This window comes from Engystomops pustulosus, chromosome 7 (assembly GCF_040894005.1).
Source record: "Engystomops pustulosus chromosome 7, aEngPut4.maternal, whole genome shotgun sequence".
Lineage (NCBI taxonomy): Eukaryota > Metazoa > Chordata > Amphibia > Anura > Leptodactylidae > Engystomops > Engystomops pustulosus.
This window is the reverse complement of record NC_092417.1, coordinates 159,735,781-159,758,590: the sequence shown is the minus strand read 5'-3', so window position 1 is coordinate 159,758,590 and position 22,810 is coordinate 159,735,781. Positions and strand designations below refer to the sequence as shown.

At 40.8% G+C, this 22,810-nt stretch overlaps 1 protein-coding gene and 1 long non-coding RNA gene across 6 annotated transcripts in view; one reads left to right on the top strand and one right to left on the bottom strand.

Annotated features, from left to right (window-relative positions):
• Positions 1 to 6,456, top strand: part of BDNF (brain derived neurotrophic factor) — a 75,664-nt gene extending 69,208 nt beyond the window's left edge. For all 4 annotated transcript variants that reach the window (XM_072118560.1, XM_072118561.1, XM_072118562.1 and 1 more), the window contains exon 2: positions 5,141 to 6,456. In XM_072118560.1, coding sequence (XP_071974661.1) covers positions 5,141 to 5,908 — 768 coding nt within the window. In that variant the 3' untranslated portion in view covers positions 5,909 to 6,456. The remainder of the gene's footprint in view (positions 1 to 5,140) is intronic.
• LOC140071186 (uncharacterized) overlaps positions 1 to 15,299 on the bottom strand; it is a 57,450-nt gene extending 42,151 nt beyond the window's left edge. The window contains exons 1-3 of one of the 2 annotated variants that reach the window (XR_011849084.1): positions 15,174 to 15,299; positions 13,720 to 13,884; positions 9,459 to 10,261 (exon numbers count right to left, since the gene is read on the bottom strand). This is a non-coding gene — a long non-coding RNA (uncharacterized lncRNA). Of the gene's footprint in view, positions 1 to 9,458; positions 10,262 to 13,719; positions 13,885 to 15,173 lie in introns of those variants that run through there. The other variant, XR_011849085.1, reaches the window with a different exon arrangement.
• Between the last annotated feature and the right edge of the window lie 7,511 nt (positions 15,300 to 22,810).

The window sequence follows — 22,810 nt, the reverse complement described above, 5'->3', positions numbered from 1 at the left end:
AAGTGACACCATAAGGGCCCCCTAAACCTCTTGGGCCCAGGTGCGATCGCAACCTCTGCACCCGCTCAAGTTACACCCCTGCCTCATTGACAAATGATGAAAGTTTTGGTCCAGTAAACATCACCTAGTCCTAATTAATCAATGGGGAGCAGTTTCATATTTGACCATATTTTTGGTTGACCAAAAATGTAATTTTAGCTGTGATAATCTTGTATAACTTGTCTATTTTTCTCTCTTTTTTTTCCACACTGTCTACTGGGGACTGTTTGCATATAACTATAAATGCTTGTCTCTGTTCTCACTGTCCTTGGCACAGCTACTGAGGTGTAAGGCGTTCCACGCATGTTTTTAATATTTTGAAAGATAAAAATATCCCCAGCTCGCCAGCATTACATCAGTGACTCAGTGATGCAGTCATCCTAAAGCCGGCAGGAAAAATGTACTCCTCAGACTTGGAAAACAAGGAGTTTTATCATAGGTTCTTTTGGATACTTTTAGATCTTTCACTTCTGAGTCTGAATCATTGCTCCTAATCTCCATTTAAATAAAGAAGAAAGACTATGTTCAGCAAAGAGGGGTTAAGCACTGTCATATTAGACCAGCCCACGGGGCAATTACTCACGTAAAATGAAACCATTGTGCTCCGGACAGTGGGACCATATCGTGTTGTCAATACACCCACATAGTGATAAGTGACAGATCTGACTCTTGATTTTTAGCTCATGATGTCTTGTCCCTACAATGAGTAGTTTGTACGAACTTTATATCATAGAAGTTATGGATAGAAGTATATAGACTGAAGATATTACCCTGGGTCCAAGATGTGTAATGACTATATATGGAGTATAATAGAAGTGGTACTGTACATGTTCTCTTTCAGTCTTCGCTTCGTAGATGATGGAGGAGATGTGGTCATATTATTTCACTGTGAAGGTCATTCATTCTTTCATTCATTATACCAGGGATAAAAGTATGCCGCACCTCCCGTACCCTATCCAAAAGTAATATATCAGATTATTTTTTAGTAATTGGGTTCTCCCTGCAATGTCTCACACTCATGTTGACATTAGGTGTGAAGAGACACTAATTTTAGGTGTCAGGTTCTGCTTTATTGGTAACTGTGCCGATGATGCTGCCCACAATCTTGCTGCATTTGGTGCTGCCTGAGGCAAGAGGCTCAACTCGCCTCATGGATGGTTCACCCTGGCTTTCCTTCCCTTTCAATAATTATATATTGGCATCATACTTGGTGGGAGGTTTGGAGAAATTCATATTAAAATCCTTCATGGATCCAAGACCTTTGTGGCTCCTTATGAATCAATAGATATAAGCTAAAAATGTGGTATTTTACACTGGAATGCAGAGATTTTCAGCTATGGTAAAGACGCAACTGTGGATGGGGTTAACGTGTCCCAGTGATTGGACCCCATGGGTCATGAGAACAGGGGTCCATTGTATCCTGGTTGCACCCCAACAAATAGAGCAGCAGGGCGCATCCACCTATGTCGTCTCTGTTCATCTGGGGTATAAGATGGGTCCTCCATTCTCGTGATCCACGGGGGGTCCCATCATTGAGACACCCAGCAATCGGCAAGTTATCCCCTTTCCTAACTAGTTGTCGCTGGACAACCCCTTTAAGAACTTTTTGCAAATCACGTGTGATAACCATCAGCTTATCCATATTTTGCATATTTTGCATAGCTAAAAATAGCTGAAAACTGTATTTTCCTGAAGATTGAAATCCTCCTGCTATTGTCTGTCTGGCATAAAGGATAGAAGACAATAGGAAGAGTGCTGGGGAATTCTCACATTCCACTATGATGTTCATGAAAGTAGATTTCTGAATGTGCTACTAGAGCTTTGATGCGGTTGCCTAGTTACATCTCCCATAATGCCCTTACAATGCTTTTTACAGAATAAGAGCTCATTAAAAATTAAATCTCTATACTGCTTCTGACATGTAGCATTTGCTCCAGAAAGCTTTCAGGTTATCTCTTTCCCCGGATTCTAAATCCTACGACAAATATTTGTAGCGAATTTTGCCGTCTCTCTCCGGTGAATAGGAAAGAAAGAGATATTGGGCCGGGGATGTAATAATTATCAGTATGGGAGGTTGCTCTCAATAAATACAATGTTTTATCTTGTAGGAGGTTAGTAAGTAAACAGAAGATAATGGAATCAAGATCCGCCATGTGCGAGCGGAGGGAAAATGTCATGTTACTGACGCGCGAGTCATCTTTTTTCGGCTCGGATTCAGCACGTCTTACATCTTTATCAGAGACTGCTCGAAAATGGAAAGCGGGAATAGATCTCCGAATGTAATAGATACTTAATAGCGTAATCTCTCGGAGCAATGAAGAAGGCTGTGTAATGGACTCCCCACCCCACTCCACCGCTCACTTATTCAGACTAGTGCAATAAAGCGCATGCATTGCTGATAAGAACTAGTGGGAGATTGGTTGCTGTGGATAATTCTTCAATGTTTCCATGAATAAGATAATGAATAGAAAGGATAACATGATCCAGCAATATAAGAAGGCAGTGGAGTGGTTACGGCACAAGAGCTCGGTTGTAGGGGGCTTGTTCATGACACGGGGTATGGGCCATGGGAGATGCCGGGTTTGGGCTACCAGCAGTGTGTTTATGGCATGGGGTCTGGGTTAGAGGCGGTGTATTTATGGCATGGGTTCTGGGCTACAGGCGGTGTGTTTATGGTATGAGGTCTGGGCCTACAGGCGGTATATTTATGGTATGAGGTCTGGGCTACATGCGGTGTATTTATGGTATGAGGTCTAGGTTACAGGCGGTGTATTTATGGTATGAGGTGTATGTTACAGGCGGTGTGTTTATGCCATGAGGTGTATGTTACAGGGGGCTTGTTACTAAGTTATTTACATTAGGACTGGTCCAACTAGTGTGTGTTTGTGGCACCAATACTGTGTTTCAGGGGGGTTGTTTGAGGCACAAAGACTTGCCTACAGTAATTGAGTTTATAGCACCAGAACTGGGAAACGGGGGAAGGGGTGTTTGTGGCACCAACACAGGCCTACATTGGAAATTGTTTATGGCACTATGACTGGGTCAGAGCTATAGGTTGTGTTTAACAGGTGTTAGCATAGATCATGGTTAGGTTACCAAACCTTGGTTGAAGAAGGTGTTTGGGCACCAGACCTTGGGCTCAAGCAAGATCTGGGCTGCAGAGGTATTCTAAGGACGCCAAGCTTCAGTGGGCTCTTAGGATCCGGGCTTAGCAGGAGTGAATTATCCTCAAAATTTACATAATCAACACCAGTAAGTGCCCTTATAATATAGTACAACCACTTACAGTAATGCCAAAACCATAAGCGTGCTGAATAAACTAGAAAAATCCATCATCATCACTTCTCCTGGAAACAAGAAAACCCAGTAAGAAATAATTGCCAAGACCAGTCCCCTCCCAGCTACAGGAAAATAGTGGAGAATCGGAATATTTATTCAGCTGACTGTACACATTTAGCTGTTTTATGATTTTATGACGGCTATTAACTATCCATCTATAGGACACGAGGGCATCTTAACGGGTGCTCACAGTAGCAACGCTTTTATGTGTTCAACAAATAGAGTTTTATAAGGTTAAATATGTAACCACTGTACCTGTTATAGCAGTATGACTACAAAATCTTATACCACGCTGCTATGTTTAAAGGGATTGTCTGTGTTATATAATTTCTTTACGTTTGTCTCTCAAACTGTGAGCAATGATAATAAAAATGTACTTTTTTTCCCTTGGCAATCCAATATGGCTCCCATTCTCTTACCGATTTACAGCACATCACTGATTGGCTGCAGTGGTCAGGTATAGGTACAACCGAGATTGGGAGCCATGCAGGAGGTGTAGTGCTTGGTAACCAGGGAAAAAAAGATGAGAACTTTTTTATGTTCCTGTACTGCCTTTGTGAGATAAATTTAAAAAAAAAAAAGTTGACTTGGACGACCCCTTTAATGGTTGTGGAATTTTTTAGTTTTTCTTATATTTCACCGTAACTCATTGGTTCCCTAGTTTTTATCGATCTGCAGATAAAGTTGTCATTGGATGTGAGTTATGTTTTAAAGGTTTGTAGAACACAACTATGTTATTACTATATAGATGAAATAATGGTCATTTTGGGAAAGTAGAGGTTGGATGAAATCTAGGTATAATTATTCAACATACAAAATCCTTCTGATTCCACCCATTTTCTGTGAAGAGGCCATAAGACACGTAGGAAAGTTGGTCGGTCCCAAAGAAATCAACAAATTTGTAAATCTTTTCTTTGAAGTGGACAGGGGCTTTTATAACCAGAAATGCCCATTACACCCTTAGGCTACTTTCACACGAACGTATGGGGGACGTATATACGGCCAACGTATATATACGCCATACGTACGTCCCCATACACTGCAATGGCCTCACAGTGCCATACAGGAGTGGTACTTTGCCACACACGCGCGGCCCCGAACCGTTCGGTAGCCGACAGAATATGGCACCGGGCCCTATGTTACTGTATGGAGAGGGGCGGGGTGAGCGGCGCTCTCCCCCTCCTCCTTTCCCCCGGCGCCGATGTATGCCCGCTGTACTACGGTACGGAGGGCATACATGGTGTGAAGAATAGGTCAGTTAGCTGAGAAAAAGATCCACCTTACTAGAGAGAGGTTTTTTTCTGTTTTTGACTTAAGGGTGTTCAGAGAGCATAGACACAACCAAGCTTCATCACAGTCTCGCCACGTCAAGAGTAGCACCATAAGAAATATGCCTGGTACCGATTTGGCATTTTGGCCCACAGACCTATTCCTATTTTCCTAGAGAGCATTGCTGTAAAACAAGCTAGCTAGATCTCCAAAAGTCATATTCATAGTAAATAAGCCTGGAAAAAGATGTAAGTCAATCAGTCATAGTGTATAATCCTGAAGAAGACAACCCCAAAAAGGCTGCTGGAAAATTTTCACATCAAAAATTGTATAAAAATTCAGTCGACTCTCAAAATATTTTAGGTGTTCATACTGAATCAAAATAGTTGGAACTGATTCTTGTCTTGTGGATTTTGTGATTTACTGCCTACAATTGTTCTCGGTCTCAATGCTAATTAATCTCTTTATCATTTTGTGTTTTTTCTTCCCGCAGTTCCATCAGGTGAGAAGAGTAATGACCATCCTTTTCCTTACTATGGTTATTTCATACTTCAGTTGCATGAAAGCTGCCCCTATGAAAGAAGCCAGTGTCAGAGGACAAAGTGGCCTGGCGTATCCGGGTCTTCGGACCCACGGTACTCTGGAGAGCATAGGTGGCCCAATGGGTGGTTCAAGAGGAGGTGGACTTCCATCCCTGACAGATACCTTTGAACATGTCATAGAAGAACTCCTAGAAGAGGAACAAAACATAAGGCAGAGTGAAGAGAACAAGGACTCAGATATGTATTCGTCAAGGGTTATGTTGAGCACTCAAGTGCCTTTGGAGCCCCCTTTGCTTTTTCTTCTCGAGGAGTATAAAAATTACCTGGATGCTGCAAACATGTCCATGAGGGTACGGCGCCACTCGGACCCGGCCAGGCGCGGGGAATTGAGCGTATGTGACAGTATTAGCGAGTGGGTGACTGCGGCAGACAAGAAAACCGCCATCGATATGGCGGGTCAAACAGTTACTGTTCTTGAAAAAGTCCCAGTACCCAAGGGTCAACTGAAACAATATTTCTATGAGACCAAATGCAATCCTATGGGATACATGAAGGAAGGTTGCAGGGGCATCGACAAGAGGTACTGGAACTCGCAATGCCGAACTACCCAGTCTTACGTGCGCGCTCTCACCATGGATAGCAAAAAAAAAGTTGGTTGGCGCTTTATAAGAATAGACACTTCTTGTGTATGCACACTGACCATAAAGAGAGGAAGATAGTGAAGTTGTCTTGTATAGATTCTATTGGAAAGAAAATTATCTATTTGTATATATACATAACAGGGTAAATTATTCAGTCAAAGAAATAATTTTATGGACTGCATGTATAAATGAAGTTTATACAGTACCGTGGTTCTACAAATCTATTTATTGAACATATCCATAACCTAAAGGAAAACAGAGTCCACTGCGCACAATGTAGCCTGTACTCTGCTAGGGGGGCCGGGACCGCATTGCTGTGCAATTCTTCCTTGGCCCCTTTCGCAGTCCATGGGTTAAGAGATAAGCCTGCATTACGTTCCTCAAAAAAAAAAACAAAAAAAAAAACATTGTGGTTTGTTGATGTTGCCAAGAATCGAAATCATTAAAAAAAAAAAAAATACGATATAAACGAGCATGCATGCTGCTTCAATTGTGAATTGATAACACTCTGTCTTCATCCAGACAAACGACGTAAAAAAAAAAGAAACAAAACAAAAAAAAAAAAAAAATAGAACCAAAACATTCTGTTTACACTTTAGACAGTATCTTTATTCATGTCGGTATTATATCTGTTTACTGCTTTTAACTTCTGATAGCGTTGGAATTAAAACAATGTCAAGGTGCTGTTGTTATAGCTCTACTGTTTAATTTTTAATTTTTTTGTGTTTTTTTTTTTTTTGTTTTTTTTAAATTTTCGTTCCTGGACAAAGAGAAAAAAAATAATAATAATTTGCAAAGAGCTTGTCATGAATTACGTGTTCTAGCTGGAAAAAAAAAAAAAAAAGCAGACGAATATTTCATTTTTTTTTGTATGTCGTGAAGGTGTTTGCAAACTCGAATCAGACTACTGATCAAAAAAAAAAAACTAAATAAAAAAAAAAGTGAAGGCAATTAAAAAAAAAGACAAAAAAAAAAAAGTCAATGTTCATGTTAAACTTTTTCGAGATAAAAAAAAAAAAAAAATTGGAAATGGAACTGTATTTCGACGAGGGCATGAAGCTTTCTCTTTCTTGCAGGCTTTTGTGTGCTACCGTTACGGCTGTGTATACTATTCTGGGATTCAGACAAGACTGGTACAAAAATACAAAAATATTTTAAAAAAAAAATATATAGAAAAGGAAGTTTCAGATTAGAAGAGACCAGATCTCGAATGTGAAGATGGTTAGAATGTTGCTGGGTTCTGTTGACATTTGCATTACAAATGCTACCTGGATGTTGTTTATCTAAGCACTTTTGGCCGCGTAACATTGTCCTCTTAATGCTAATAGGCAAACAAATGAGATGTGGAGCGGTCGCCAGGTTTCGGAGGAAAGTAACAAACACATTGGACATTGTGATGTGTGCAGGGCACCAGACTTAGGCATGGCACTCTGATAAACACAGAACTCTTGGCCAATAGCTCAGATTATAGGAACAGAAGCGCTAAAACGTAGAGCACTGTTTCGGTAAATAATCGAGATCCCCATCGATGAACAATTCTGGAGCATCTTTTCTCAGAAGTTCCTGTTTGTGCCATTCTTATGTTATTTTTTTTTTTTTTAATAAATTGGCAACTGGGGTTGATCCTAAAAGGGATCATTCATTTTCAGCAATTAATTGATATTAATTGTGAAAAGTTATAAAATTTTCCAATATATTTTCTGTATCCATTCCTCGTGGTGTTCTAGATCTCGGCTTCTTGACATTCAACAGGAAGCTTCATTGTTCACTTCCTGTGGATACAAACCCATCCCTGGTCATGTGATGTCACATAGGTGAACGGCTCGTTACATCCTTGGTCATGTGATGTCACACAGGTGCGTGACTCATTATATTCCTGATCATGTGAGGTCACACAGGTGCACGGCTCGTTATATCCCTGGTCATGTGAGGTCACACAGGTCGTGACTCATTATATCCCTGATCATGTGGTGTCACACAGGTGCATGGCTCGTTATATCCCTGGTCATGTGAGGTCACACAGGTGCATAACTCATTATATCCCTGATTATGTGATGTCACACAGGTGCACGGCTTGTTAAAGCCTTGGTCATGTGATGTCACACAGGTGCACAGGTTCTTAGTATCATAGAGAGTAATCAGTGCTGTGTTATAGTTATCTATGCATCTCACTCAATGAAGCTTCCTATAGAATGACAGCAAGCAGAGATCTAGAAAACCCACAGGAATTGATAAAGTATGTTGGAAAATTGTAAAACACATAAAACATGCAATTACACAATACCAATTAATTGCTGAATGCGGACAACCCATTTAACTGTAGTGACAATGTTCGGTATTGTCTTTACCCAACTGTGTATAACAATTGGCCATGGGGGGGGGGGTTGATAACATTCAAAAAGTTCTATGTTCTTTGCATTAATCGGTTGGCACATAACGATAAGTTAGGAATCATCTGGAGTCGAGAAAAGATAGATGCAGATTTTTAATAAAATATATTTACAAAATATTTTATCCCATTTTTTTTATCTGTATCTACATTTGAGAGTATAATTGCTTTCTACTCTAAATTCATACATTTCTAAGTAACTTTTAAAAAAACATGAAAACTTGGTCCAGAATTGTATGGCATTTTTTCCGAAACAGATGTGAGAGATGGAGGCCGAATAGTGAATTAATCAATACTGATAAGAAAGCGACCGATAATAAAGAGGCATGAGGTCTATTATGCCTCATACCTCAGCAACTACGGCTATTGCTTCGGGCCATGCCACTGCTGCCTGCTCTTTCTGTAGGTGCACTTTACGGAGGATTGACCATAGACATTTCCAGGTATTGGGTAAAGGTAGTCATTCTGATTGCAAGGCCATCACCAGGTTTACGTATTGGTTATCCTTAAAATGACGAGGATTTAGGATATTTGGGATAAAGGCACTTTAAATTGTGGGATTTTGTCAGGAGATATGCATGGATACATTCTGATCCATTGAGTAAGAGCGTTCAGAAGATCTTCTGGAGAGCTTCATGAGTCTTATACACTGTTGAAACGGAAACTATTCAAGGTATGATGCAAAGAAATCTATGCCTAATATATAACTAAGAACACTGGCTGAGGGGACATTTGGCGATTTATATCTGCCATTAGTCCTTATTGCTTTTTGGGAAAATCCCATTGGCTACCCATAAATACATTGGCCCCAATGACCAACTGAGTGATTCATGCTGTGGATGTATTACATTTCTTTATATATATTTTAGTGGATTTAAATTGAGTATTTAGATATGAAATGGGGATTGCTGTTTCTGAAACAGCACCACTAATGTCTAGAGGCTGTATCTGGTATTGCAACTTTTTGTTTTCTAAAAATAACCCCTTTAAATTATAGAATTAAGAGTGGAAATCAATAATAGGAAATTAGCTCAGATTGTTGGGACTGTAATATACAAAGTAGTAAAGAGAAATAGAAATACACATGAAAACCCATATTATATTGAGTATAAGGTGGCCATATATTTTGAAAAAGTTGGGGTTGTGTCCCAAGCCAAACGGTAAATGAAGTTGATGGCAACATCTATATTTGGGAGGCGTTTGTAGAAAAGCTTCCCTCTTAGGACACATTTTTTGGAATTGTTCTTGAAAATTTGGGACACTCTTACCAAATATGGGCAAGTATGTATCCATACACCACCAATGATCGCCCACATGGAAGACCATATCATGACTAAAGACAAATACCCTTTGATTAAGGTATCATTTTTGGTCCCAAGGTTGAAAGCAGCCAAAACTATATATGAGTTGATCAAAAAGATCAGTGTTGATATTGGTCTCACATGGAGCCCATTTGAAGTTTAGCCATGTCTGGTTCCACAGACTAGTCATTGAGAGGTAGAACATTTTGTACAAAAGATTTTTTGGCAAAGTGATTCCTTAAAGGACATTCGTTTTGAGATTGGTGTGGAGATGATGTTCCGGTAGCCAACTTTCATAGGAATGTTTTTTGATATCCAATAGAAAACTGGTGATGTTCTTCTGCATTCAGCTTGGCACAACAGTTCCTTACTTGCCTTAAATGATCGTAGAGGGCATTTATGAAAGAAGAGTATAAAAGATGAAGGTAGAGTAACCAATAGAACCCAGTCAGATGTTTCATTTCATTTGCACTAGCACACTCTGGGTTCTATGTGCTTCTACGCCACAACATATCTGCCCCTCTATGTGTTTGGGTCTAACTTTGACATATTTGGGGAATCTTCCATGTCTTCATATGTCCTTCTTCAGTCAATTGACAAATACCAAAGACATTTGCCCTTATTTATCTTTGATAAGTCCAGCAGTCACTGGTGGATGAGGAGATCCATATCAAACGATGAGGCCTCTAATCCTGCTCAATGTTCCCTCTTTATGTGTCCAGGTATCCTCTAGGAATCCTCCTAAAATAAAAATGGTCTCATTTAATATGGCCCAGTGTTGATATACCAGTAGAGCGGATAGAACATGATCTTAATGGAATCATCTCTTGGAGTATGGGGATGTTGAAATCCGACCAACAAGAGGCCCCCTTTTACAATCCTTGGTTGACTTGGTTCAATGATATCGGTTTGTTTGGTCAACATTAAGCTAAAGTGTATGACCGGTCAAAAGTATGCCGATCTAGACAGGATCCTTACAGCTAGGTATATTTAGGAAGAACAGTTGACTGACTTGGGTACAACTTAAGTTAGAGGAGGAAGACTAGCAATGAATCCAATGGCTATTGTATTTCAATAAGATTGAATACAATTCAAAAAATTAACTTGTTCTGCTCAACATTTTCCTGATACATACATTTACATGATAAATATTCTAGATATTTATCATGACTTTTTGAGACCAGTCTACATTAATTGGCTAAAAACATATCAACCACACAGGACGAGAACAACAGACTCTATAGAAATCATCAGTTGGATTACGTAAAACCACCAAAAATACACAAGTCTAAATTGTATTGCCCCAAAACGTCTCCTTGAAGGCTTTAAAGTTCTCTTTGAAGACTAACTCTACATTGTGGTGTTCATGAAACAAATTACCACAACAATGAGTTTGTCAATTTGTTTGATCCTAAAAGGTTGACCAAGTTGGACCAACTGGACAAAGTTCCTACTAGAATGTTTAGTTGAGAAATGAATCTCAAAATAAAATCCAGTCCAAAAAGTTTGTTTGTCTTTTAAAAAATGCCCCATTTGATCTGAAAATGTCCCATTATCATCAATGCAAGATGTTGTAACCAATACCAACCAATCAGAATGGTTGCAAAATACATTACATATGGCTGGTTTCCAAGTAGGACTCTCAAGCGTTCCTCCCGAATCTCACTATGCATCTTAGTTTAGCGGTATTGTAACCAATTGAAGACTACAAAAGCACACTCGGAGCGTTCCCCAGTCATGTCAACATGTCTGTGTATACATATTTATGTTGGTAAATAGATATATATATATTTATATATACACAGAGTCTGTAAATATTTGTATGTATGAATATGTATATACATGTACATATGTGGATACATATAGAACTGTATATTTATATAAGCTATGGATAATGTCAGCATTCATACCTCTTCTAAGACCATAGATACTACATGTATGATTACAGGTTGGGGGGGGGGGGGGTCTGAACCCTAGTTATATGTTAGTGCATGTTTACTTTTTTAGGATCTATAGGTTCCCAGCAATGAGAATTGGCTTTGACTCTTATGTTCCTGGATGATCGTGAGTACCACCAAGAAGTTTCTCAACTTGGGTTGGCATTGGAAGACCTCTTCAACCCCTTACGGTTCTCCTCATACTCCTCAAGATATTCGGATACAATTCTAACCATTCCATAATTGACATTATCCACATTCCTGACATTATCCATAGTCTATATGTCCTGAGAAAAAAAAAGAGCCCCGAATTATGCAAATGTCCAAGATATGAGGCAGTAAGATGCAACGTCAACGATGTATTTCGAGAATGTTTTTTGGGAAGACACCAATATCGTTCAGAGCTATTATATGCCACAGCAAAAACACACCTCCGATGCTAGGTTTGGCAGTTCTAGCTGTACCAGGCTGCGAGACTGACTTCCTTGTCAATCATCTTTTTAAACTTTTTTTTTTTTTTTTTTTCCTGTTTTGCCGTGGTCTGTTTGTGGCAAAAGGTATATTTTGCATGTCACATGCCTACCGCCTTGTTAAAGTGAGACACTTTGAATATGTAAGTTTCATGTATGTGGCCTTGTTCTCTCTGGAGGAAAAAAAAAAATCTATATATTTTCACAATGTGTAACAGATATTTATTGTATGTTAAGTATATTTATATAATTATGTAATTGAAAACATGGAGAATGGCATTTAAACTGAAAAGCATTTGAAATCATATTGTAAATAGGATTACCTCTATTTAAGTGTACTACATAACATATAATATATGTTCAAAAAAATAGAAATTTTTAATGTTTTTAAATATATTTTCAAAATATATAAACTATGTTTTGGACCATGTTTTTTTTCCTTCTGCCTACGAGATGCTTACGAGTTCTTCGTTTCAATTATTTTTGAACTTAAAGGGGTTTTCCAGGAAAAGTATTGATAAGATATTTATAGAATAAGTTGTCAATATCAGATTGGATGGGGATCAATAACGAGCAAGCCCACAGTTGAGCAGTTTTTTGTTTTTTTTTAAACTAAGAAGAGAATAAAACAGGGAGCGGACAGCGCCGACCTCTGTGTAGTGGTTGAACCAGGTCACTGCAGCCAATGAATTGGAGCTTATCTGCAATAACCTGGTCTGACCACTACACTAAGAACAGAACTATCTGCTCCCTTTCCCATTCTATGTTTACCAGTTAAATAGAACAGCTGATATGTGGTGGTGCCATGTGTTGGACCCCCACCCATCTTATGTCATCTATACATTTAGCATAGAAAACCCCTTTATTTTCTAATGCATGTTCAGAGCAACAGAAAATGCAGGGCCTCATATATCAAAACTGAGTCGGAGAAGAATTGGTCACGTGGCCCATAGCAGCCAATCGGAATTCAGCTTTTAAATTTCAAATTGGAAAAGTCAATTGGTCACTGACTGGTTGCGTGGACAACCAAGACATTTGTTCTCTGCAAGAGAGTATAAGAGTAAAAGTGATGTAGATGGGTGAAAGAATTGGGATATGCAAGTTGAAACTAGTAAATTGAACCACAGAAATGTGGATAAAAAAAAAGGTGTTGGTTACAGTTAAAGTTTTTGTTTCATAAAAAGACAAATAAAAAGGGCTACGACCTAGTAGATGGGTAGTAGATTCAGAATTGGTCATCTGGCTTGGCTAGTGTAGAGCGTGTATTTTCTAGATCGCCATTGTTCCTCTAGGCCACAATGGCCTTTACATCTGACCACCTATTTATGTACATGGTCTTTGGAATTTTTGCTAAAAAACATACACAGTATTAAAGTCCAACTGTAGATTCTTTAGGATCTCCCTTGGTATGACCTTGCCTGTTCTTCCATTAGAACTCACAACTTTGCCTAAACCTTGGGTCAGCCCCTTCAAACAGCTACTACAAGTAGCAGGAATTAGGAATTCAAGGATTATTAGATGAAAAACCATAATTTTAAGGTCATTTACAATGGTCAAGTGCCTTCTATGCTGATGCCTCTAGGTTTTACCAGACAAAAAAGGATATCTGAAGTGGTGGACACCCTTTGGCGATCAACACATTAAGTGATTTAGTTACAAAGTTTGGTTGAAGAAAGACATATGTCCATCAAGTTCAACCATGGAAGGCAAGGGACAGCGTTAAAGGGTTGTGGGGTACAAAATTATTTACAATAACATAAGCATCAATGCAGTCAGAAGGCATCTAAGGTACCTTTTTGAAGCCTTCCTATGTTCCTTCTATGACAGATTTAAAGGTCATATCGGAAGAGGTTGTTGATGAGGACTTCTCCTTGAGATGGTTCTGACGCCTTCTCAACTCTTTTCAGTATTTCTTGTTTTGGTTCCAACTCCAGTCTCCAGCTTCCTGTCGATGATCCTAAAAGATGGTCCTCAAGATGAAACTTTTACTGTTGCATAACATACATAAAGCACATTTGAGTTTTTGCAATAATCTTCCTTAATTTCAGGAGGGGGGGGGGGGCATTTATATAGTTTAACAATAACCTGGAGGTACAATTTTAGTAACAAACTCTTCCACCTTACCTGAGGGTCACATTCTATGGAGGTCTTTTTTTTACACTCACCACTGATTCCTAACTTTTGGGATGAGCATTATGTTAATAATGTTATATATATATTTTTTTTACTTAAAGAGGACATTTCATCACCTCAGTCAAATGTAATTCTTTTTTCCACCGATTCTGGTGTTGATGGAATTTTTTCTCTAGACCACAGCATTCCCGAGAAATCTGTTGCGTTAGTTTCAGGACCACATTTAAGACTACTGACTGTGACGTTGGTGGTTCTGGTCTAAAGAAGACAAAATAACACTGCCCACTTGGTAGTAGTGAGTCTAATTAGCATATTGGGTGCCAAACCTAATGCCGGTGATTGCTCAGAAGAATTTTGGGAGTAGAGAAACAAATTCCAACTGTGTCGGAATCAGTGAAGCAGGAACTATTGATGGATCCAAAGAGTTGAAGTTTGAGTAGAAGGTGAAGGTCCCCTATAACCTTCTTTCTATGGTATGTTTAATGAATCTCATTAACTTATTATTTCATATGGCGATTAGCAGTCAGTTTTGCATACTTTAGCCTTGAAAACAAAAAGTTGACTAAGAATTGATTGGTTCCTACAGCTAAAACTGTCAAGCCTACGCAAGACACTGAACAACGTAGGGCACATACAGGACATTGGGGCAGATTTACTTACCCGGTCCATTGGTGATGCAGCGGCGCGTTCTCTGCGCTGGATTCGGGTCCGGCCGGGATTCATTAAGGTAGTTCCTCCGCCGTCCACCAGGTGGCGCTGCTGCGCTGAAAAGCATCGGAACGCACTGGAGTTCACCGAGCCTGGCTGAGTGAAGGTAAGTGCAAGCTCCGCGACAGATTTTTTGTTTTAAATGCGGCGGTTTTTCCAAATCCGTCGGGTCTTCGTTCGGCCACGCCCCCCGATTTCCGTCGCGTGCATTCCAGCGCCAATGCGCCACAATCCGATCGCGTGCGCCAAATTCCTGGGGCAATTCAGGGGAAATCGGTGCAAATCAGAAATATTCGGGTAACACGTCGGGAAAACGCGAATCGGGCCCTTAGTAAATGACCCCCATTATGTCCATATACTCTTTGTATTTTCTGAACTAAATATAGTACAAGTGCGTAATACAACCTGCAATGAAGATTCCAGATGAACTGCAAGAGTCAATTTGGCTTCCCTCTGCAAGATCCTTAGGACTGAGAGCAACTACAAAGGAAATCTCTTGCTCTGGATGATGCAGCTTCATCTTACGACAGCTTCACTGCAATGAGAACAATGTACAATGACGGAAGGGTATCTGCCACTTTGTATATACATTCTACTTTTAGGGGAGGGTATTATTAAACCTAAGGAGCCCAGTGGGCGGTTCTAATCAGAGATATCTCAATAATAATAAAGGTCATTAATAATTGGGTGATCCACCCTATGGACTTCAAAGGCAAGAAAATGCACATGCAAATTATCTACATATAATCTACTCCACTCCCACTGCTCTATAACATGCTGCCTGCAAATAGGACACTGTGTATAATATTCTCAGCTCATCCTACTCTATAATCTGCTGAAAGAAAACTATTTACAAAGCATCCAGCTCTTCTTATCTGCTTCCTGCAGATAGGACACTATGAACAATAGTCTTAGCTTTTCCAGCTCTATAACATGCTGCCTGCAGATAGGACACTATGTACAATCTGCTCAGGTCCTTCTGCTCTATAACATGCTGCCTGCAGATAGGACACTATGTACAATATTCTCAGCTCTTTCTGCTCTATAACATGCACTATGTACAATCTAATCCACTCCTACTGACTCTATAAAGTGTTGCCTACAGATAGGACACTATGTAGAATATGCTGAGCTCCTACTCTTCTTAAATATATTGCCTGCCGACAGGACAATCTGTGCAATCTGCTTAGAATCTCCCAGTATATTACATTCTGCCTGCAGATAGGACACTATGTATAGTCTGGTCAGCTTCTCCTGCATTATTACATGCTGCCTGCAGATAGGACACTATGTACAATGCTTATCTCCTCGTGCTCTATAACATGCTGGCTGCAGATAGGACACTATGTACAATCTGCTCAGCTCCTCCTGCTCTATAACATGCTGGCTGCAGATAGGACACTATGTACAATCTGCTCAGCTCCTCCTGCTCTATAACATGCTGCCTGCAGATAGGACACTATGTACAATCTGCTCAGCTACTCCTACTTTTAACATGCTGCCTGCAGATAGGACACTTTATAAAATCTTCTCAGCATCTTTAGGTTTATAGAATCAGACATAGCACAAGTTTATGTATCAAGAAAAATCGCCTTGGAGCTTGTGCCCATGGATGAGGATGCCAATTTCATAGGCTTACAACATTTGAATGTTATATAAAACACACTTTTGTACTATATAAGTGAAGGGGAAGAGGCCAAGAACTAAACTCCAAATACTAAATGACAAAATTGTACACAAGCTCATATTCCCTTATGAAAATCACTTCAAATCTGATATAAGAATTTTTTTTGCCAGATATAAGAAGATTTTTTTCATGCTTTCTTTTTTTTCCTGTTTACTTCTACTTGTTGGCACAGCAATTTGGCTTTGTAGTCTGGACCGCCCACTCACAGGCAGTTAAGAGGCGGTACAAAACACACAGCCAACATGCATTTGATTGTTTTATATTTATTGTAATAAGAGATTAAGGAATCTTAATGACACTCATGACTCATTAGTTTTTTTTTAAGTATTGGATACTTATTAACATGCAATAGTCACTTTACAGTGAACATTCACATAACAGTAATGTCACGGGTACACCTGTGCTCCTCTGGCTGCCTGTCCCCGTCACCTGGCCCGCACTAGGCCTAGGCCGCGCTCTAGGCCGCGCGCTCCCACTGCTAGGCTCCCTTCACTCCCCACCGGATCTTCGAGTCTTCCAACTGAAGTGAAAGCCTCCTATGTGCATCCCGTTCCTGCGTTTTTCCAGAAGTCCCGTTTCCTGTGCGTTTCCAGACACCTCCGTGTTCCTGTGCATTTCTAGACGCCTCCAGTGGTCCGTGCCCTGTGGTCCATATCCTGTGGTCCATATCCGGTGGTCTGTTTCCTGTGGTCCGTAACCTGTGGTCCGTATCCTGTGGTCCATATCCTGTGGTCCGTGTCCGGTGGTCCGTATCCTGTGGTCCGTGTCCGGTGGTCCGTATCTTGTGGTCCGTGTCCTGTGACCCATATCCTGTGGTCCGTGTCCGGTGGTCCATAGCCTGTGGTCCATGTCCGGTGCTCCGTATCCTGTGGTCTGTCTCCTGTGGTCTGTATCCTGTGGTCCGTTCCCGTACGACTGTGCTTCTGCTGTGCCGTCCAGGGTTCCAGCCCAACGGTGTCTTCACTCCGTACCAGTGGATGAATTATAGAATCTAAAACTTAAACTTCCCTGGTATTGTATTGGTTGTAGAGGACAATATGACACAATGCAGCAGTTTAAGGTGTAGTAATGACTCTATAAAATATAATAGACTCCATAAACACTATACAAATTAATGTGCATATGGAAAGGGTTAGAAAAACATGGCTGCTCTCTTCCAAAATCCATGCCAGACCTATTTTAGGGAGCATTACCAAGCCTATATGATTGTATGTTGTTAGTCTCCACTTGGCTTTTAAGAAATAAACAATAAGTAACCTGTTTCGCAATGGGAAAAGGCAAGAACCCCAAAATAGCTGTTTCCAAATGGTTTTGGGCTGAAAAACCTGAGTGGTTTTGTTAAAAAAACAATTATAACATTCAGGACCTTGGGAAAGCTGTGTGCTGCTGGCTGCCATACATACAATACATTACACGTGGAGCTTCTGAACTGTCCAGACAGGACTAATCAACCTGAGCTGGATGACTCATACACAGTAGCTGGGGGATGGTGCAGCGATTGATTACTTCTGCCTGTCAGGGACACCACAGTGATTACATCATTCTCTGGTGCAGTGCATAGCTAATGTAAGCCCACAGCCAGCCACAGAAGAGAGAGCGCTTCATTATCATAATTTTATAATTGTTTTTTCAGCACAACTACTCGATTCTGGGATTAAACAAGATATGTTTCTGCATCAGTGTAGCTACAGCATTCTCAAGGTATGTTTGGTTCATAACGCATTGATTTGGTAAGCTCTGTGCAGTGCTGCTTAATCTGTGTGCACTATATTAATAAATGAATTATTATTACCGTATATACTCGAGTATAAGCCGACCCGAGTATAAGCCGAGACCCCTAATTTTACCACCAAAAACTGGAAAAACCTATTGACTCGAGTATAAGCCGAGGGTGTAGTATACAGCCAGCCTGCCCCCTGTAGTATACAGCCAGCCTGCCCCCTGTAGTATACAGCCTGCCCCCAAGTAGTATACAGCCTGCCCCAATAGTAGTATACAGCCTGCCCCAATAGTAGTATACAGCCTGCCCCAATAGTAGTATACAGCCTGCCCCAATAGTAGTATACAGCCTGCCCCCATGGTAGTATACAGCCTGCCCCCATGGTAGTATACAGCCTGCCCCCATGGTAGTATACAGCCTGCCCCAATAGTAGTATACAGCCTGTCCCAATAGTAGTATACAGCCTGCCCCAATAGTAGTATACAGCCTGCCCCCATGGTAGTATACAGCCTACCCCAATAGTAGTATACAGCCTGCCCCCAGTATGCCAAGTGAATTAAAAAAACAAACTTAATACTCACCCTCCGATGATACTCACCTTTGATGCTCGGCACGGCTCCCGGTCCTCGGCGGTGGCTCCCGGTCCTGGCGGCGGCTTCCGAACCTCGGTGGCAGCTCCTCTCTTCTTTCTTCACTGAGGCTCCCGGTCTCTTTGCTTACTTCGCTAGCCGGCAGTCGCATCCATGCGATCTGCGGGCGGGCGCACACAATGATGCGGCAGTGTCGCCGCCGATGACGTCATCAGCGGCGACAGCGCCACATCTTAGTGTGCGCCCGACTGCCGGCTAGCGAAGTAAGCAAAGAGCCCATTTTTTGTGCTGAAAATCTCGGCTAATACACGAGTATATATGGTATTATAATGCATGAAATAAAATGGTAGATTTCCTTTAACTACCATTCCAATTTACTTATTCCATATTTTCCACCGCTTTCATTTCTGTGCTACCTGATAACAGATTCTCCCTGCCCAATTCAAGGCAAAATACCCCATAAAGTTCTCTTAAGACTCACATGTTCTTAGACTGCTCCAAGGTCACACATCGTCCATAGAGTGGCACATGGGAAGGTGGAAAATTACCCCATTACTCCATTAGTAAAAATGTACCCAGTACAGGCAGTCCCCGGGTTACATACAAGATAGGGTCCAGAGGTTTGTTCTTAAGTTGAATTTGTATGTAATTCAAAACTGAATATTTTATAATTGAACTTCTAGAATATTTATTTGCCCCAGTGACAATTGGAGTTTCAAAATTTTTTGCTGTAATCGGACCAAGGATTATCAATAAAGCTTCATTACAGACACCTTACAGCTGATCATTGCAGTCTGGGACTGTAGTAACATCTAGAGACTTCACCAGAGGTCACAGGGGGCAGAGGGGTCCGTCTGTAACTAGGGGTCGTCTGTAAGTCGGGTGGCCTTAAGTAGGGGACTGCCTGTAATAATAACTGGACTTTAGATTTGAAGTCTAACAGATCCAGCATTTAGGACCTTGAAGGAAATACAGGCCGGTCCCCTACTTAAGAACACATAATTTACGGACGACCCCTAATTGCAAACGGACCTCTGGATACAATAAACAGCTATAACAGTTATCAACGCTTATCAAGCTTTATTGATAACCCTGGTTTTTATGACAATCCAACATTTTTAAAATCCAATTGTCACAGAGACCAAAAAAATTTGTCTGGGATTAAAATGATAAAATATACAGTTCCGACTTAAGTACAAATTCAACTTAAGAACAAACCTTGTACGTAACCCGGGGACTGCCTGTATTGAGGTCAAAACTTTAACATGAATCTTACATAACAGCAGTAAGCAGTAAGGTGCAGTAAGGAGCAGATCTCTATGGAGTACAATATAACAGCATAGAAGACTCCACGTCTTAGCACTATGGTATCTATGTTCCCTTTGTGGGAGTTAAAGAGGCCAAGAAGCAAATACTTTACAAGGATAAGTCACGCAGATTTAAAGGGCAGATGACATGAATTTATTAGCTGCTTAAAGAGAATAGGAACAAGACCACATGTAGATGAATGAATGGAAAGACTTCGGAATCCCTACGCTCCTTGTGTGCCATATGGTGCCTCTGTACTATGACCTGAGATCGATCAGGCTACAAGAAAATTAAGTATTTATCCAACTGGGTGTTACCAGTTTGCCAGTCTGCCACTGTCCAATCAGTAGGGAAACACCACCTATTACCAAAAGGTGATCCAGAATTGTTACCTACAGGGAAGCACAGGTATATACTAAAACAGAGATGACAGGTCCTCTTTAAGAAATAATATCCCCAATTTCGCCACCCTTTTAAATGGGAATGATCGCCTGATCTACCAGTTCTAAAAACGTAATTCATTATCACCTTGAAATTTTTGCCCACTGAAATATGACAATGGGGCTCATTTACTAAGGGTCCGCGGACCGCAATTCTGTCGGGTTTCCCGAATATTTCCTTTTTGCACCGAATTGCCCTGGGTTTTTGGCACACACGATCGGATTGCGGCACATCGGCTCCGGTTTGCATACGACAGAAATCGAGGCCGGCGGACAACCTGACGGATTCGGACAAACCGAGGAATTTAAAAACGAAATTGTGTCACAAGATCAAGCACTTACATGCACCAGGAAGAAGAAGGTGAACTCCGGCGGATCTCAGCGGAGAAGCAACACATGAAGGAAATTGGATGCACGTCCTTAGTGAATTAAGGCAGACCCAAATCCTCGTTGGACAACGCACCGCTGGGATCGCGACAGGGCCGGGTAAGTAAATCTGCCCCAATGACTCCATCAAGTTGACTCCTACCCCTAAGGCTGGTAAGTCAATTACACTTTAGGTAAGGTGTTAGTCATCAAGAAGAAAATGGGCCATATATTTACAATATATGTGTTTAGTCTTCAGGCCTAAAATAGGTACATGTTGTATAAAGAGGGACGGATATATTTGGGTCTAAAAGAGTTGGAATTTCTTTTTTTTTATCCGTTTGATGAAAGAACTCTACAGAAATGTTATTTAACAAGATTCACATGTGAAGGCTTCTCGGTTCTTGATAAGTCAGACGCCTTTCAAATATGACTGTGGTGAACTGCGGCATTCATCAAAGGGGAAAAGATGCAGATGCCTCTTCCGCTTCTATAACTCGAGCCCCTCGTACACGATTCACTCATTGCACATTCTTTGCATTAGTTTAGATGTCCAAAGGGAGAGATTGGGAGGGATTCCAATATGTAGTTTATGGTAAAGATCACTGTCATAAACTTGCTGTCTTGTTGCAAAATCTTTCAAGTGCTTCAATATGCCTCGCCACATGTGAAGTGAACATCTCTGAAGAACCCAACCTGATACAATGATATTTTATGGAACTAATTTCTCAGTACAGAGCCTTAAAGGGATTGTTTAGTTATTGTGTTGTTATAAAACAGCTTAAAATGGTGCGCAACGAAAGAAATCTAAGAAATCATATTCACCTTATTGACCCATGCTATCTGCCGATATCTAGTTCCTGATCCCTCTTACAGGAAATGGAAGTCAGCTGATCACCCATTAAGGCAGGTCACCACTGCAAACCAGTGTGGTTGTTTCCTGTCTGTTAAGAAGGACCACAAAATAGAGAACCATAAGAGGTTTAGGAGCAGTGCGAGTGGTGAAGCTTGACTTGTACACATCAGGTGTAAAGAGTGTAGGCAAGACAATGGATAAGAGATCCTTTCTCTGTTTAGTAAGTATTGCTTTGCAGTGGGTGACTGTGCTCATCATGCCTCCCCCCTCCTTCCTCCTGGTCCTTACGCCTGAGGCGAGAGGCACAACTCACCTCATGGAAGGTGCACCTTTGTCTATATTGAAAAAGAAACATAATTTCAGTTCGTTCAAAGTCTTTGCAGTGGTGTAGGTCTGTTGATTGCCTTTGTGTTGCATGTGTCTGTCTCTTTCTGTAGCATTTGTCCCTTTTCTGTCCTAGCTGATGTTTATCTCTGTCTATGAACTATATGCTCTGCCTTTCAGTTCATTGACAGCCTTTGCAAAACTAACACCTGACCTCCATGGTTTCAGACGTGCTCTTGGGGTCCATCTCTTTGGGCAAGCCTATCATGCTCACTGGCTGCATGAAATTTTGTCTCTCTGCATCCTGCGTCCTCCTCCCATCTGTTATCCAGTGGACACCAGATAGATACCAAGCTCCAGGATTCTCTGCAGTCCCATTGACCTTGGACTTATCCATCACATCAATGGACTGTAGGACCAATCAATGTATGACACCTGTACAGGCGTCTGTGTAACCAATAAAGGTAACAATGGCTTCTCCAGAGCACAATGTTCCCTGCTAACTGTACGGTGTCCTAGTAATTGGCTCACACAAGGAAGAGGATATCCAGTTGAAACTCAAGTTTTTGGAATTTAGACATTTGTACTTAAAGAGAACCTGTCATCAGCAAATGGCCTCATAAACCACTTACAGAATATTGTCAAGCAGCATAATACCATCTCATTTTTGTTTCTTTCATGGACCATGGTGGTGGCATCATCCAAAAAATTGACACTGAAGTGAGATGTAAATTGGTTGTATAACCTCAAG